The 17,180-nt window shown below is 41.8% G+C and overlaps 1 protein-coding gene across 1 annotated transcript in view; it reads right to left on the bottom strand.

The window, feature by feature from the left end:
- Positions 1-146: 146 nt before the first annotated feature.
- c5 (complement component 5) overlaps positions 147-17,180 on the bottom strand; it is a 116,676-nt gene continuing 99,642 nt past the window's right edge. The window contains exons 33-43 of the mRNA XM_057831211.1: positions 8,960-9,022; positions 8,793-8,883; positions 8,679-8,718; positions 8,438-8,540; positions 8,292-8,366; positions 8,108-8,213; positions 4,350-4,433; positions 4,185-4,274; positions 4,016-4,108; positions 1,140-1,278; positions 147-1,063 (exon numbers count right to left, since the gene is read on the bottom strand). Coding sequence (XP_057687194.1) covers positions 934-1,063; positions 1,140-1,278; positions 4,016-4,108; positions 4,185-4,274; positions 4,350-4,433; positions 8,108-8,213; positions 8,292-8,366; positions 8,438-8,540; positions 8,679-8,718; positions 8,793-8,883; positions 8,960-9,022 — 1,014 coding nt within the window. The 3' untranslated portion in view covers positions 147-933. The remainder of the gene's footprint in view (positions 1,064-1,139; positions 1,279-4,015; positions 4,109-4,184; positions 4,275-4,349; positions 4,434-8,107; positions 8,214-8,291; positions 8,367-8,437; positions 8,541-8,678; positions 8,719-8,792; positions 8,884-8,959; positions 9,023-17,180) is intronic.

Raw genomic sequence — 17,180 nt, 5'->3', positions numbered from 1 at the left:
GACGCCGCCCCTTTCTCTTTCCGTGACGGCACGTCATTCTTTTAATCAGGAGCCACCCCATCCGAGACTTTCGTTAGTTTGAAGTACTCACATGCATTGCACATGTGCACGTGCAAATTCATGTAATTATGTCCAGCAAGCACAGATTTGTTCAATGCTCTGTTTATTGGAAGTACATGTTCTTCATTTACAATGTGAATGGGTTGTGAGGACTTAATGATCTTTCGTGGTGTTATGGTAATGTTATGTCGTCACAATATTTTTCACTAGCATTGTCATGATGGCATGGTTACAGCGTGATGATTATTATGTTGTATTTTATGATGTCACTGTTGTCAGAATTGTTTTCATGATCTTATGATGATAACAAATTTCATTGTGCAGAACCCAACTATTATATCTGTCAGTTATTTTATCACGTCATGTCATCATGACATAATATGACATCACGGTGATTTCATATTGTCAATATGTTATGAAGTATTGATTGCTTCTTGTCACGTTCATGTAATGTATATGTGGTGATATAGTGATTTTATGATGACTTTGTTATCAACAGGTTATCATGATTAGGCTAGATTGTCACATTTTCACAGTTATTTACCGGTCATGGTCATTTCATGACATCATCATGCCATAGGTGATTCCACGGTAATGCCATTGTGTAACTGGTCATGATATCATGACATCATTGTGATTTCATGACTTCAAGGTGATGCCATATCACAAGGCATTTTGTCATGATCCTATAATGGTAACTTTTTTATGTTGTTGAGTAGTGATCAATTTTATAGTACAGTCACGCTGATTGCATGATATTCTCCATTTAAGTGTTGCCACGTTAACACTTGTCTTGTTGTGATCATGAGGTGTCACGTATTCATGCTTAGGTCACGAAACGATGTCAATGTCATGAGAATGCCATCAAGCATTTCAACAGCTGAAGAGTTGCAGGTCCAAGGCATACTCGTCCAAGATAGCACTTTGTGCTGAGGAAATCGGTCCGCCGCTTTGGGTGGGCCAGGGCTCCAGGGTGGCATCAGCATCCAAAGGAAGGCGAAACCTAAGGACCACCATTACACTGTGAGAGGCGGGCAAAGTCTACCCCAGAGCCAAGACCGGGATGAGAGGGCACTAACCTGGAGATGTGGCCTGCTTGGACCTCAGACCCGCTGGATCCTATCAGCAGGTACTGGTGGTCAATCTCCACATGGACCAGATTACACGTTATTTTCTTGATGAGCTCCACCTCCGAGCCAGAACCCAATGATTCAAAAGCTAACAAATGGCAGATGACACACACAACATCTTCTGGTCAACAATTGACATCTTAATTGAAAAAGAAGATGGATGTATATACAGTGTATCACAAAAGTGAGTACACTCCTCGCATTTCTGCAGATATTTAAGTATATCTTTTCATGGGACAACACTGACAAAATGACACTTTAACACAATGAAAAGTAGTCTGTGTGCAGCTTATATAATAGAGTTAATTTATTTTCCCCTCAAAATAACTCATAATATAGCCATTAATATCTAAACCCCTGGCAACAAAAGTGAGTACACCGCATGGGAACTACGTACATCCCTCAAATGTCCAAATTGAGTACTGCTTGTCATTTTCCCTCCAAAATGTCATGTGACTCGTTACAGGAGTGCTGTCAGCATTGCTGCAGAGATTGAAGAGGTGGGGGGGTCAATCTGTTAGTGCTCAGACCATACGCCGTACTCTACATCAAATTGGTGTGCATGGCTGTCACCCCAAGAGGAAGCCTCGTCTGAAGACGGTACACAAGAAAGCCCGCAAACAGTTTGCTGAAGAAATGTCAACAAAGCACATGGATTACTGGAACCATGTCCTATGGTCTGATGAGACAAAGATTAATTTGTCTGGTTCCGATGGTCTCAAGCATGTGTAGAGGCGACCAGGTGAGGAGTTGCCTGGCACGGCCAGACTGTTCTCCCTGTATTTTTCAAACACTGAGTGAAAAGTCTGGGAACCAGCCCATTAACGGCCTCTCAACCAGGTACAAAATCAATCGACAAATCAGATTCGTTTATTTGCGTGACGTGTTCTTAACGTGCAACGTCACTCTTGCGCGTCGGAAGTTGTCTCCACAACAACACAGATGGTGAACAGGAGAGCCGAGAATATGTTCCAATCCACGGTAAAATCAGTTTTAAATTACCAAAAACACATCGACACGAGTCATTGACAACAGTCTGTCTCACGCTAGCCATGTTGAATAAACTCCGCTCTCCTCGTATGTTTACTTCCACGCGCAAGTCCCTCGTCCTGCCCTCGTCGTTTTACTAACGCCACGTCTGCCCGTTGCTGATTGGTCCACTCCGCTGTCTGGGTGCTGTGGCTTGCTCCGCCCTGGAAATTGTATCTGCTGAATTGTGGCCAGACTCAATAGCTGGAACAGCAGTGAGTCTGGTGTACCAGGCAAGGTGAGGAGTACAAAGTGTGTCATGCATATAGTCAAGCATGGTGGTGGAAATGACACCCCCCACACACACACACATACCTCTTCAATCTCTGTTGCAATCCTGACAGCACTCCTGTAACGAGTCACATGACATTTTGGATGGAAAATGACAAGCTTAACTCAATTTGGACATTTAGGGATGCACGTAGTTCCCATGCGTTGTACTCACTTTTGTTGCCAGGGGTTCCGATATTAATGGCTATATTTTAAGTTATTTTGAGGGGAAAATAAATTAACTCTATTATATAAGATGCACACAGACTACTTTTCATTGAGTCAAAGTGTCATTTTGTCAGTGTTGTCCCATGAAAAGATAAGATATACTTAAATATCCACAGAAATGCGAGGGATGTACTCACACTGATACACTGTATGTTCTGCTTATTTGGGATTGAGACTTTAGACACCCAATCTTCAAATGGCAGACCACATTGCGGCTCCGGACAAAGTCGTGGAGATCCATAGTTACAAAAAGGAATATGTGAGGCTCCTGTGTGTGATTGATGCTCTAGGTCAGGGGTGTCCAAACTTTTTCCAAAGGCGGCCAGATTTGGCGTGGTAAAAATGTGGGGTGCCGACCTTGGCTGGCGTCCTTTACGTAGAACAATATATTTAAGCAAAATTCAGCAAGCCATTCAGTGTGTCACACTTGCTTTATTTTTTTTTTAAATGAATAATTTCAACAATCTCGCAACTAGCCTTTGCGGCGTTCTCTTTCGACTCTCGGGCTCTTGCGAAATACTACTGCTGTGAAATTAAACTAGCTTCAAGTTGCTTCAATTTCTCGCTGCGTATCTTCCCTGCCTCACATTGAAATCTTTAAAAACAGCGACTGTCTCTTTGCAAATGAGGCAAGACACAGTTGTTGCGTATTTTAGTGAAGAAATAGTCCAATTTCCACCTATCCTTGAAGTGTCGGCCGTCACAGTCAACTTTTTTTTGTTGATTGTCGCCATTCTAGAAAATTAGAAGTAGAGGGTCACACGGAGTAATGTTGCTTAGCCCTTAAATACCTGCAACATGAAGCAATTATCAGAGAATCCCAAAATTTGAAAAATAAGGTACTAATGAAACCTTTTTTTCAAATTTGTGAAACAAAAAGTCAAAATGAATATGAGTAATAAGCGCTCTAATATCTATAACCTATGCTAAATCATGTTTTTTTTTCTTAACCTGCAGATGCATGTGTTGACTTGCATCCATCTTTTTTTTTTTTCAAAAAGAAATGTCAAAATTCTAAATTAGTCTGAAAATCATGAAATTTTAGGTGTATCAAATGTGATACATTTGACAATAAAGGGTTGAAGTGCTGCTGCCTTTTAGTGGGTAAATGAGGAGCAGTATTTCGTGTGTAAGCTACTTCATATGCTGGTTGCAGTACTGCTGACCAATTTACTAAGTCTGTGTGCGGGCCAGATGTTATTGATTTTATGACAGAGGCTGGGGGCTGGATGAAATTTGACCATGGGCCGCATTTGGCCCCCAGGCCGGACTTTGGACATGTCTGCTCTAGGTCTTACCTGGATTAGCATTCTTGAGGACTTCGTGTATGGAGGCTGTGAAGGTCACAAAATCTCCCTCTATTTTAGAAGACTTGACGTGCAGTTTGAAAGCTGCAAACATCCACAGAAGTCATGGTGGTGCTGTTTGGGTGCCAATGCACACAGTGGAATGTTGCTACGTTCTCACCATATTTGATGTGTGGCTGACATGTTTCCTGGCGGCGTTTGGCAGAAGTCAAGCTCAAGTCGGGGTCGGCTCTGTAGGTCGCACACGCAGCTACAAACGCACATACTGTACATGTTAACTTCACACGAAGGAAAAACAACCAATCAGATGTCGGGGAAGAATTACCTGTCATGCACTGGCACTGGTTAGCCACACAGAGACGCTGCAACTTCTGCTCTTTGTAGGAGAAGTGTTTGCTACACAAACTTCCTGAAGAAGAATGACAATGGCTGCTATAGAGCACCTCATATTTGGCCACAAGTTGTAATGTAGCTCTCCAACAAGACCTGTGGCCTATACTACGAACCGAGTTCAACCTCCCCAGAAGTAATCCAGTTTACCAGCGGGTAACCGGAGTTGACAAAACCTGGTAGTCTACTTTGTGATCAATCGGTACTACGACGCTGATTATGAGGTTGATTAGTCGAACCTGTGTCAACCCAGTCAGAGTTACTGCGCGTTCACATAAAAGGGGGCGGAGAGCAGAGTCAAACACTACTTGTGACGATGGCACGGGCACCTTACTTCACAGAGGAGGAATGCGCGATGATTAAAATCCACCCTCACCGCGAAATCCAACACCGATTCGGCGAGTTGAGCGCGACGGGTCTGTTGACAGCGAATTTACAGATCGTGTGATTTGTGAATGCGTCAATATGCCAGTTTACTTATGTCCATGAAAAGAAATAAAGCCTGCTGTCAGGACAATAAAAGAAGATTTGGTACGTTAACAGTAAGAAATAATTTATCGCGCATCACCACATGAAGCAGGATGATTGTATGTTTAGTCTCCTTGACTGTATGAATACGTATGTTCTTTTTTTTACTTTGGGCCTAAAAAATCCAGCTCGACCCGACCCGAGTCCGATCAATCAACTTGATTTGCAGGCCCAAGCCCGACCCCCCCTCCCAAAATTTTATGTTATATTTGTGAGGACTCAGGAGAAGAAGAAAATGCGGGGATGCCATGCGTTGTTGCGTAAATTAAAGCCCGTCTTTTGTAACGAATTTTCGCTGACAAACAAGACTGTAAGATGCATATTCAATAAACATTTATATCTTTTATATTTGTGCGTCTGTCCTATCAGTGGATTTGACAATTTAATCTCTTCGAGTTGGCAGAAAAAAGTTTTCTCAATGTTTAAATAGTCTACATATTTCTAGGATTATTATAAATACATTTACACAACGAAATAACGCTGGAAAGTCCGTTAAATATATTTCTTGTATGAGAGCAAAGCTCCGCATTCGTTTACATTCAGCGATTTCAACAATCAATTTGAAGCGTTTCCATACCCCACTCTGAATCGCGGCATATAGTGTTCTTACGCAGATATTCAGCATCACCGATGGAATCATGGAATACATATATTGTCCCTGGCGAAAGAGCGCACGGACAGGCACACACAAGCTGCGCGGTTGTGAGGGCCTGACTCGGCGGGTTACATTAGTGACGTCTGCCTAGATCAGTTGGCACAGGTAAAGAATTCCCTCAGCTGAAAATCTATATTTTTCATGGAGAACATCTTCCGGGTACGCCAGCGGATTCTGGCGGTCCCGAAATACCCGTGCCCTCCGGAGAGAGCCCCTCACAATCCGCGCGCCAATGTCGTATGGGTCGTCCAAGTATGCTGTCATTGTCAGGAGGACACGTCCGCGGAGGAGTGCTGTTTAAATAGAGCGTGGTTAATTGGAATCCTGATGTTAAGCAAGATCTAACTCTGACACGACCAGGTTTGGCGTGTGGCGTGTGTTGCCATGGCAACACTTCTCGGTTCCAACATATCCGCCTTTCGTAGTCTCGCATAGCCGCGAAATTACGTCGCACGTGATAAAGTTACTCTCGAAGTTACCCTGCTAAGCCAGAAAACCGGCTTCGTAGTATAGGCCACAGAGGTTCTTAACCTTTTTGGTTTATGGCCCAAATTTTCCCTTCCAAGTTGCTTGCAGCCTATTCAAATATCATTACCTTCCTGACATAAAGTTTTTGTTGTTGTTTTTTTTGTTATAGAACCCTTTATATCCCCCCGAATCATGTTCTCTTGAGACTGGCCACCTCTGGTAAAAATCTTTCACATCCTCGTTTGACCACATCATGCAATTTTCAAGAGAAATAATAACTAGAAAATGCCATTTCTAGCGAAATTATGACGGTAGCTTTGCTGTGGTGGTTGGTATGTCAGGGTATTTTGCAAAAAATAACTTTTTGTACAGTTTGGCCTATCATCCACACGCACACACATTTTTTGGGGATTGAAAACCAAGGATTCTTAAAAAACGCCTACCAAAGTAAAGATGTGCGAATTTTGCGTGTGTAGCGCCATCATATGGACACTGATAACCGAAGAGTTAACAGTGGAAATGTCACTGTCTGCGAAAAACTTTGTTCCTACGTCACACATGAGACGTTTGTTTACGTTGAGAATGTTTACGTTTAGAGTCAACATGGATCCCTTTAAAGTGGGTTTATATCTAATTATTAGACAGGTGCGTTTTGCTTCCACTCATTTACAAACTCTAGCATTGCTCCATATTGAGGAACACATGTGTAGGACGAGATTATGGACAATTAATTTTCGTGCATTGTTATGAACGTACTTAAAAGCTAATAAATGTGGTTGGCTGTGGATGCTTTTTTTCTACAAATGTGGTGAAAACATTTTTTTCAGGACGTATGAGGGCAGGATTCTCAGTTAAAAAAAAAACTGCTAGATGTAGACATGGCCTTTGCCACCTTGACCTTGAAAAAGAAATTCATGCCTTAAGAAGCTCAAGGCTGGACTACTGCAATGCACTTTATGTTGGTCTTCCCAAGTCCTCTATTTCTCATCTCCAACTTGTTCAAAATGCTGTTGCTCAAATTTTAACCACTACATCCTGACGTGAACATATTACCCCCATGCTATCATCGCTCCACTGATTTCCAGTTCATTTTAGAATTAATTTTAAACTTCTACTGTGTTTTTAAGAACTCAATATGAGTGTGGAGCCAGTGGGCAGTTTTAACAATGTGTTCTTTCCAACTACAGACAATCAATGAGGACTAGAATAGACAGAAACAATCTTCCTGCAAATGGCTTGTCCTTCCAAACTCAAAGAAGCTCCCGATTTATTTTATTTACAATATTGATATATATTTTTATTTATACTAACGTTATTTTAAATGTTTATGTCACTGAACTGTTTAACTGTGTTACAATCTGAATGCATACGGTGACAAAGACTTTTGGGTTGTGAACTTGTGATTGCAATGGGACTATTCTTTCCACAATTCTTTTTTTTAACTACCGGTACTAACCTCCATCCAAAAGACTAAGCCAGAATGCTGTTTTTCATCCTGAAAAATGAAAAACAGCCCAATAGAGACTGCTATAAGTCAATTAAAAATAAAATAACTCAATTGTTTTGTTCATTATAATTATATAATCGGTCCTGACACGGTTTTGAGATCAAGGGTCCAATCCCGGGCTCCGCCTTACTGTGTGAAGTTTGCATGTTCTCGTCTTGCATGCGGGGGTTTTCACCGGGTAGTTCGGTTTCCTCCCACATCCCAAAAACATGCATGGAAGGCTGATTGAACACCCTAAATTGTCCCTAGGTATGATTGTGTGCCGTATTCTGCCTACTCGCCATAGTTAGCTGGGATAGGCTAAGCATCCTCATGAGGATAAGCGGCTCGGAAGATGACTGAATAAATTACATAATAATTATTAGGATACATTTTTATATCATGTCATTATATCACATAAATATATTATAAATATAAAAATAAGACTACTGCAAAAGTACCACACATTTAATCCATGAAGACTACAATACTCAGCTTTTCCTCATTTAGAATTTAAGCCTATATCACAAGTATTCTAATACCCAAATGTTCTCACCTTTGTCCTGAGGCTCAAAAACAGTCAACAGGGACTCGCTGGCTCCACCCACCTTGAAGCCAATGCGAATCCGAAAGCCGACACATAAAAACATGTCGGACGGAACCTAGATGCCAGAAAAGAAGGCATCAGAGGTGGTGCTGGGATAAAGAGGATATGTTGGGGCATAGGCTCCAGTACTCACCGAGTCCATCTGGATGAGGACCGTGTTACCCTGAAGCTCATAATGTGAAATGGTAGGCTCCATGGCATCTCGGAACTGGAACAGATTAATTCTTATTTTTAAAAATTCTTGATATTGTATAGCCTGCTGATGACATAATTGATCACTTGTCTCAGGTCCTCTATGCGCGCCTCAATGCCGGTAGGCAGCTGGATCTTCATCACAGTCATCGTTGACTCCATCGCTAGCTCGTTAGGAGGAGGCTTATACCTGCCCGCCACAGGTGAAGAAAGTACTCAAACTTCATGCAATTACAAGTACAAAACCCTTCCCACCACTACTTTCAAACTAATTTATGTGAGCTTTTCAGTATGTAGGCTGAATGTTTTTTTTTTGTGTTGGTCCTACTTGGCACATGCAGATAGGTACGGTTCATGTATCCTGGGACCTGAAGAGACAGATGAAAAAGTCTTGTTAAAGACCAACAGACAGGAAGACTGGCAGCCATTTTGTTTGTCTTACTGGCTTCTGCATCCGCACCAATCATCTCGACGCTAAGGTCAAAGTTACAGTTGTGAGAGGGTGCTGTGGTCTGGTAGTAGACCGTCTTCATCTAACATAAAAAAACATCAGGATTGACTACACAGGCATTGTGGAAAAATATGTTGATTCTGTGAAGCCACATCTACCTTGATGCTTGACACACCCCTTCCGAATCCCGTAGAAACGGTCATGTCATCAGTCTTCAACACCTGACAGCAAAGTTTAAAATGACTTTTGGTGCCATAGAGTCTCATGGCTCTCATGATACAATTGAGTCTTTGAAGACCTTTTTACTCTCCCGCCTCAAAGCACACTGTGATCCCACACGCAGTTTTGCCTTCACACTCGAGTGTAAGCACCATGTGTTCTTTTGAAAATTTATATTGCGGTTTCCCTCCATGCTATAGATGTCACTATATTTGTTAGGAGACTGTAGAATTTGATTCTGACGAGTGATAGCAGACATCGGGAGACATCCATGACAAAATAGCATTGTACTGATATTTTCGAGCTACTGGCGTCCCAACTCCTACGTATTCTCCTTTTCATGTGGACGTCATTGTGCCTTCCCAGATAGCAAAATATAACTGGAGCAGACATGGGTCAGATGTACTGCAAATTTCGGCCAATTTTGTAAAACTGATCCGCCCCAGTGTCTTTTTGAACAATGGCCCAAACTCAGTAGGGAATCACTTGCCGTATCAGCAACCAGTTTTGGGCCAGAAATGGTCCAAAGTAGCAGACACTACATTAATGTATACGGCACATATTTTATACAATCTAGGCCGGATTTGTATCAGTTTTCAGTATTAAATTTGGGGTCCATTTTGTTCAATGTATCATAATGTAATGTGTTTATATTGCATATTAAATTTGTCTATTAAAAGCTCTGATGACAACACTTTTTCATGCGTATTTATTAATGCTAACATATTAATGCGTCATAACAAAACAACATTGTTTTTTCAAATAATATTTTAATTGTAACAAGTAACTCCGCATTAAAGATGACCCATTTTTAGACTGCAAACAATATATTTTATTTGTTAAGGTCCTGGGGTAACGGGGGACCTAAGCGCAGAGACAGAGGCAAACTGGCAGTGTTAACAAGAGTTCACTGACGATGAGAGGGAGAGATAGATATTGTCCGAATAATCGAATAATCCGGTGGGCAGTTTTGTAATAGAACAGAAAAGCAGTACAGGATCTAGGGGGAAAAAAACAAATTACAAAATTCTTTGTTAGCTGAAAGTCACGTAGGTTAGTTGTTGATCTGGCGATGATGTGAGGCCAAGGTCACCGATCAGCGGCACCAAGTCTCAGGCTCACCCATCTGTGCAATCAAGGCAGTGACAGAAATACACAAAGAAGGAGGAGGGGCTCAGTATGAATAATAGCATTCAAACATTTAAACATTTATAGCAACAAAGAGTAAATGCTTTCTCCCTCCATATGTTGTTTTGCAACAAATTTTGAATTACTTAACTTGCAGACATGGCAGATCACTTGAATACACCGGCCATTTTATTAACGCTCCATTGAATAACTTGTTTAGCGGTCAAGAAGTGACTTCAAAACACAATTATGACATTGAATAAAGCACTTACCATTAAAATAGCCGTACGCTGAGATGACGTGTCCTGAATCCTGCGTCTTCTCTTGTTTAGTGTCACAGCGGAATCCCACCTTCTGTTAAATTTCAGATTTTTAGCGCGTCCGGTCTGCACGGTCCATCTCGGAGCGGTTCGTAACCTATCATTTGGACTGTCAGATTAATTATCCCAGCAGCATCTGGCGCACTGAGGCGTTCAGCAGAAGTGGTTGCTATGTAGTGTAGATCCGGCGCACAGTCACTAACTATTAGGGCAGTGTTTTCAATCTTACTTTTGGTGTGACAGTACTCTCAGCTCTGAATCATGGTAGGGAGGGGACTGGTGATTCTCGTGGCTCATTCATCGTCACTCCATCTGGTTCTTAGCTCGAATAGACAGCGAGGTGCATAAAAACATGAACGCGTCGGATGGCTCTTACTGTGGTGAATTTATTGGCAGCAGCAAAACAGCAGTGGATGGTGGCCAAACAACACAGCACTTACTCACGACTCATCCTGCAACCTGCCTTCTCTCTCTCTCTCTCTCTCTCTCTCTCTTTCTTTCGCTCTCTGCCATGCACTACCTCTTCTGCGCTCATTTGTGTAGCGCCGGTCATACTATAAATAAGAGTGGCCCCTTGGGGTTTGCCGGTAACACTTACCAGCTTCTCCCACTACCGCTCATTGGGGTTGAGATCTGGTGATTCTTATTTTGAATAAAAATCGTTATTTTTAACCTTCTGTCAATTCCTTGACTATATTTTTTACTGCACCCCATTTAATAGTGACTTTTTATATAAAAAACTAAATTGACTGAATTTGTAAGCAAGACTATACTTCCTGATTCATTGGCTACGTTTGCATGGACAAAATTTCCTTAATCCGATCAGATTTCAAATTAAAATTAATGATCGGGTGCACTGCATTTATGGACACTAAAAATATTGGTCCTTTGGTCAAAACAAGTTATTTTGATATGCACAAATTGATGATGCCTTCAAGCGGTGTCGTAATGATGGTAAACTAGCTGTATGGCCCAGCGTTGCCGGGCATGCTACTTCTGCAGGGTTGTTGGGGCCAACGTTTGTAAAATCAACACATAAGAAACCTCGAAATGTAGGCTTCCCCATGATTTTTTTTAATGTATGCTTGATGGATTTATCAAGCAGTATGGCCTGGCATTGCTCGGGTAAAAAAGTGAAAATTGGCATTTTCTATCCTGGTTTGTGAGTTTTGAATGAATTTTCTGCACTAAATGGAGGCCTACAGAGATCAAACCCACCTAAAACACTCCCAGACACATAAAGCACAACTGTTGTTGTCCGTAGGTGTGAGTGTGTGTATCTGTGAATGGTTGTGTGTCTATACAGTGGGGAGAACAAGTATTTGATACACTGCCGATTTTTCTAGTTTTCCCACTTGCAAGCCATGTAGAGGTCTGTAATTTGTATCATAAGTTCTCTTCAACTGTGAGGGACGGAATCTAATACAAAAATCCAGAAAATCACATTGTATAATTTTTAAATAATAAATTTGTATTTAACTGCATGAAATAATTATTTGATACATTACCAACTACTAAATGTTTCGGCTCTTAGTTCTTTTTTAAGAACCCCGCCTGTTCTCCACTCATTACCGGAAGTAACTGCACCTGTTTGAACTTGTTACCTGTATAAAAGACACCTGTTCACATGCTCAAACAAACAAACAAACAAACAAACAAACAAACAATCTCCAACCTCTCCACAATGGCCAAGACCAAAGAGCTGTGTAAGGACATCAGGGATAAAATAATAGACCTGCACAAGGCTGGGATGGGCTACAGGAAAATAAGCAAGCAGCTTGGTGAGAAGGTAACAACTGTTGGAGCGATTATTAGAAAATGGAAGAAGTTCAAGTTGATGGTCAATCTGCCTCGTTCTGGGGCTCCATGCAAGATCTCACCTCGTGGGGCATCACTGATCATGAGGAAGGTGAGGGATCAGCCCAGAACTACACAGCAGGACCTGGTCAATGACCTGAAGAGAGCAGGAACCACAGTCTCGAAGAAAACCATCGGAAACACTTTACGCCGTCATGGATTAAAATCCTACAGCGCACGCAAGGTCCCGCTGCTGAAGCCAGTGCATGTCCAGACACGTCTGTTTGCCACTGACCATCTGGATGATCCAGAGGAGCAATGGGAGAAGGTCATGTGGTCGGATGAGACCAAAATTGAACATTTTGGTCTAAACTCGGCTCGTCGTGTTTGGAGGAAAAAGAAGGATGAGTACAACCGCAAGATCACCATCCCAACCGTGAAACATGTAGGAGGAAACATCATTTTTTGGGGCTGCTTCTCTGCCAAGGGTACAGGACGACTGCACCGTATTGAGGGGAGGATGGATGGGGCTATGTATCGCCAGATCTTGGCTGACAACCTCCTTCCTTCAGTGAGAGCCCTGAAGATGGGTCGTGGCTGGGTCTTCCAGCATGACAACGACCCAAAGCACACAGCCAAGGCAACTAAAGAGTGGCTCCGTAAGAAGCATCTTAAGATCCTGGAGTGGCCTAGTCAGTCACCAGATCTGAACCCGATAGAAAATCTATGGAGGGAGCTGAAAGTCCGTGTTGCCCGGCAGCAGCCCTGAAACCTGAACGCTCTGGAGAAGATCTGCATGGAGAAGTGGGCCAAAATCCCTGCTGCAGTGTGAGCAAACCTTGTCAAGGACTACAGGAAACGTTTGGTATCTGTAATAGCAAACAAAGGTTTCTGTACCAAATATTAAGTTCAATTTTTGTGATGTATCAAATACAGTGGTACCTCTACATACGAATTTAATTCGTTCCAGGACCTTGTTTGTAAGTCGAAATGGTCGTATGTCGAGCAGGATTTTCCCATAGGAATACATTATAATTCCATTAATTCGTTCCAAAGCCTAAAAACATACACTAAATTCTTAATAAATACTGCTGGCACTGTTACAAATGGCAATTAAACATAGAAAAACAAATAAGTTATAAATAAATAAGTCAGAATAATATAATAATAAGAAGAATAATTAATAACTAGGCCTGCAAGCAGGACTGAACGGGCCCTCGCAATCTAGCGCAACTCGGACGTCACGCAACTCGGACTGTGTGCAGGTCAGGCTGGTGGCAGATCCTCCTCTCTAATTATCTCATTAGAACCTAACATGCTCGAAAGTCGCCTATTTACATTCCCACACCCAAGAGATAAAAACCCCTATTGGAGAGAGTACTACAAAAAAGGAGCCACTACTGAGCTGTGCAGCCAAGCCCTTATTCAAAACCCAAAATTAATCTTCTAACTCGGCCAATTCGACCAAGTGTGCCAAATACTGTGGCTCTATAAGCTGCCTGAGTCTCTGAAAAAAAATATTTCCTTTAAATGGCGAACAAAGGGTCGTCACGGCAACAGACAGAGACACGTGGACATGGGCCGTAAATAAGTATTTTAATAGGTCTTGAAACTACAATGACCAACCTGAAAAGAACTGAACATGTATTGGAAAAACGAGTGACTTTCTATTGCCACTAGTTGGCGCTGTGGGTTTGATGCAAATGACCCCTACAAGGCCCTTCAGGGTATGACTCTCAACAAGCACGGGAAGTTTGCCGCAGATATGTTGTATATCTGCCGAGTTATGACTGTTCAAAATTTTTGGAGAGAAAAATTATTGACAGTCATTTTCACTTTCCTGTTTGGACCCCTCCGCTTCAACGAAACTTCAATATTTTTCATCAGGCACCTGAAGACAGGTCTTAAGGCTTCCCTTATGCAGGTTTGAGGTCGATTAATTTTTTCCCTTGGAGGAGGAGTGTGTCACCGTAAAAAAGGGCATTTCCTGTTCCCACTAGGAGGCGCCAGGCACAAATGGTAAATTTTCAATCCAGTCGTGCTCAGGCTGGTATACCTCACACACATGGCAGATTTAAAATAGATTGAACGTTGTATGAGGGAGTTATCAGTCATTTTCCGAATTCGGTGTTTTGGCGAAAAAATGGCCGACTTTGGCACCCCGCCCAGGTCAGGCCCGTGAATGAAAACACACCATTTTGATAACTTAAGATTTCATATGCCTCATGAACAGTCTCGCCAATTTTGAGAATGATCAAACTAATTCCCTAGGTGCCAAGGTGTAAAATGTGCACACTGTAAATCGATAAAAAATTCACATTCAATCCAAAATACCCGATTTCCTGTTGGGTTTGGAATACGCATGCAAGAGACTTTTTGGAGCAGTTTTGTACAAGGTATTGACTCTCCGAATTTCATCCATCTACGTTGAAAAAACCTAAATGGAGAGGCCTTTTTGAAAATTTCAAGGGGGCGCCACTGAGCCATTTTGTTACATTTTTTCGTAACGTTGCAAGATTATTGAACGTTATGCAAAGCCGCATGTATGTCGAAATTTTTGTGAGTTTTCGTGCATGTTCAAGCCTCCAAATGTAAACTCCTACTGTTAACCGATAAAAATTTCACATTTGATCCAAAATACCCGATTTCCTGTTGGATTTGGAAAATGGGTGCAAGAGACTTTTTGGAGCAGTTTTGCACAAGGTATCAACTCCCCAAATTTCCTCACTCTATGTTGGAAAAACCCAATAGGAAAGGCCTTTTTTAAAACTTCTTTCTGTCGCCACTAGTTGGCACTGTAGAGTTGATGCAAATGACCCCTACACGAACCTTCAGGGTATGACTCTCAACAAACACGGGAAGTTTGGCGCAGATATGTTGTATATCTGCCGAGTTATGACTGTTCAAAGTTTTTGGCGAGACAAATTGTTGACGGTCATTTTCACTTCCAGTTTGTACCTCTCCGCTTCTACAAAACCTCAATATTTTTCATTAGGCACCTGAACACATGTCTTGAGGCTCCCCTGAAACAGGTTTGAGGTCAATAGATTTTTTTCCCTTGGAGGAGGAGCCTGTCTCGTAAAGAAGGCCATTTCCTGTTCCCACTAGGGGGCGCCAAGCCTAATGGGTAAAATTTAAATGCAGTCGTGTTCAGGCTGGGATATCTCATATACTTGCTAGAAATGAAAAAGATTGAACGTTGTATCACGGAGTTTTTAATCATTTTCTGAATTTGGTGTTTTGCCCAAAAATGGCCAACTTTGGGACTACGCCCAGGCCAGACCCTTGGATGAAAACTCACCATTTTGAAAACTTAAGATCTCATATGTCTCCTGTATAGTCTGACCAATTTTGAAGACGATCCAACTATTTTCTTCAGCGACAAGGTCTCAAATGTAAATCGATAAAATTTCGCATTTGATCCAAAATTTCCGACTTCCTGTTGGATTTGGAATATAGGTGCAAGAGACTTTTTGGAGCAGTTTTACGCAATGTATCGACTCACCAAATTTCATCATTCTACGTTGAAAAAACCTAATAGGAAAGGCCTTTTTGAAAATTTCAAGGGGGCGCCACTGAGCGATTTTGTTAAATTTTTTTGTAGATTATCAAAATTTACGCAAAGTTGCATGTATGTGCAAATTTTGGTGAGTTTTCGTGCATGTTCAGGCCTCCAAACGTAAACTCCAACTGTGAACCGAAAAAATTTCACATTTGATCCAAAATATCCGATTTCCTGTCGGATTTGGAATATGGGTGCAAGAGGCTTTTTTGAACAGTTAGGCATAAGGTATCTACTCCCCAAATTTCATCGCTCTACGTTGAAAACCTGAGAGGAGAGGCCTTTTTGAAAATTTTAAGGGTCAAGGGGGCGCCACTGAGCCATTTTTAAAAATTTTTTCAAAACGACGCAAGATTATCAAATTTTACGCGAATCTGCACGTATGTGCAAATTTTGGTGACTTTTCGTGCATGTTCAGGCCTCCAAATTGGCCATTTTCATTTGCCATGAAGAAAGAAGAATAATAACTAGGCCTGCAAGCAGGACTGAACGGGCCCTCGCAATCTAGCGCAACTCGGACTGTGTGCAGGTCAGGGTGGTGGCAGATCCTCCTCTCTAATCATCTCATTAGAACCTAACATGCGCGAAAGTTGCCTCTTTACATTCACACACCTAAGAGATAAAAACCCCTATTGGACAGAGGACTGCAAAAAAGGAGCGAATAAAGGGTCATCACAGCAACAGACAGAGACATGTGGACATGGGCCGTAAAATAAGTATTTTAAAAGGTCTTGAAACTACAATGACCAACCTGAAAAGAACTGGACATATATTTTAAAAAATGAGTGACTTTCTATTGCCACTAGTTGGCGCTGTAGGGTTGATGCAAATGACCCCTACAGGACCCTTCAGACTATGACCCAACAAGCACGATATGTTTGGCGCAGATATGTTGTAGAAGTTATGACTGTTCAAAACTTGTGGTGAGACGAAATGGCTTCAGTCATTTTTACTTCTCCTGATGGACCCTTCTGCTTCAACCAAACCTCAGTATTTTTCATCAGGCACCTGAACACATGTCTTAAGGCTCCCCTGATGCAGGTTTGAGGTGAATAGATTTTTTTTCCTTGGAGGAGGAGCCTGTTTCGTAAAAAAGGCATTTCCTGTTCCCACTAGGGGGCGCTAGTCCTAATGAGTAATATTTCAATGCACTCGTGTTAAGGGTGGGATCCCGCACATACATGCCAGATATGAAAAAGATTGAACGTTGTTTCAAGGAGCTATTAGTCCTTTACTGAATTTGTCATTTTGCCGAAAAAATGGCCGACTTTGGCACCACACCCAGGTCAGACCCATGAATGAAAACGCACCATTTTGAAAAGTTTAGATTTCATATGTCTCCTGAATTGTCTA

Source organism: Corythoichthys intestinalis, chromosome 3, assembly GCF_030265065.1.
Source record: "Corythoichthys intestinalis isolate RoL2023-P3 chromosome 3, ASM3026506v1, whole genome shotgun sequence".
Classification (NCBI taxonomy): domain Eukaryota; kingdom Metazoa; phylum Chordata; class Actinopteri; order Syngnathiformes; family Syngnathidae; genus Corythoichthys; species Corythoichthys intestinalis.
This window is presented reverse-complemented; position numbering and strand designations above follow the sequence as displayed.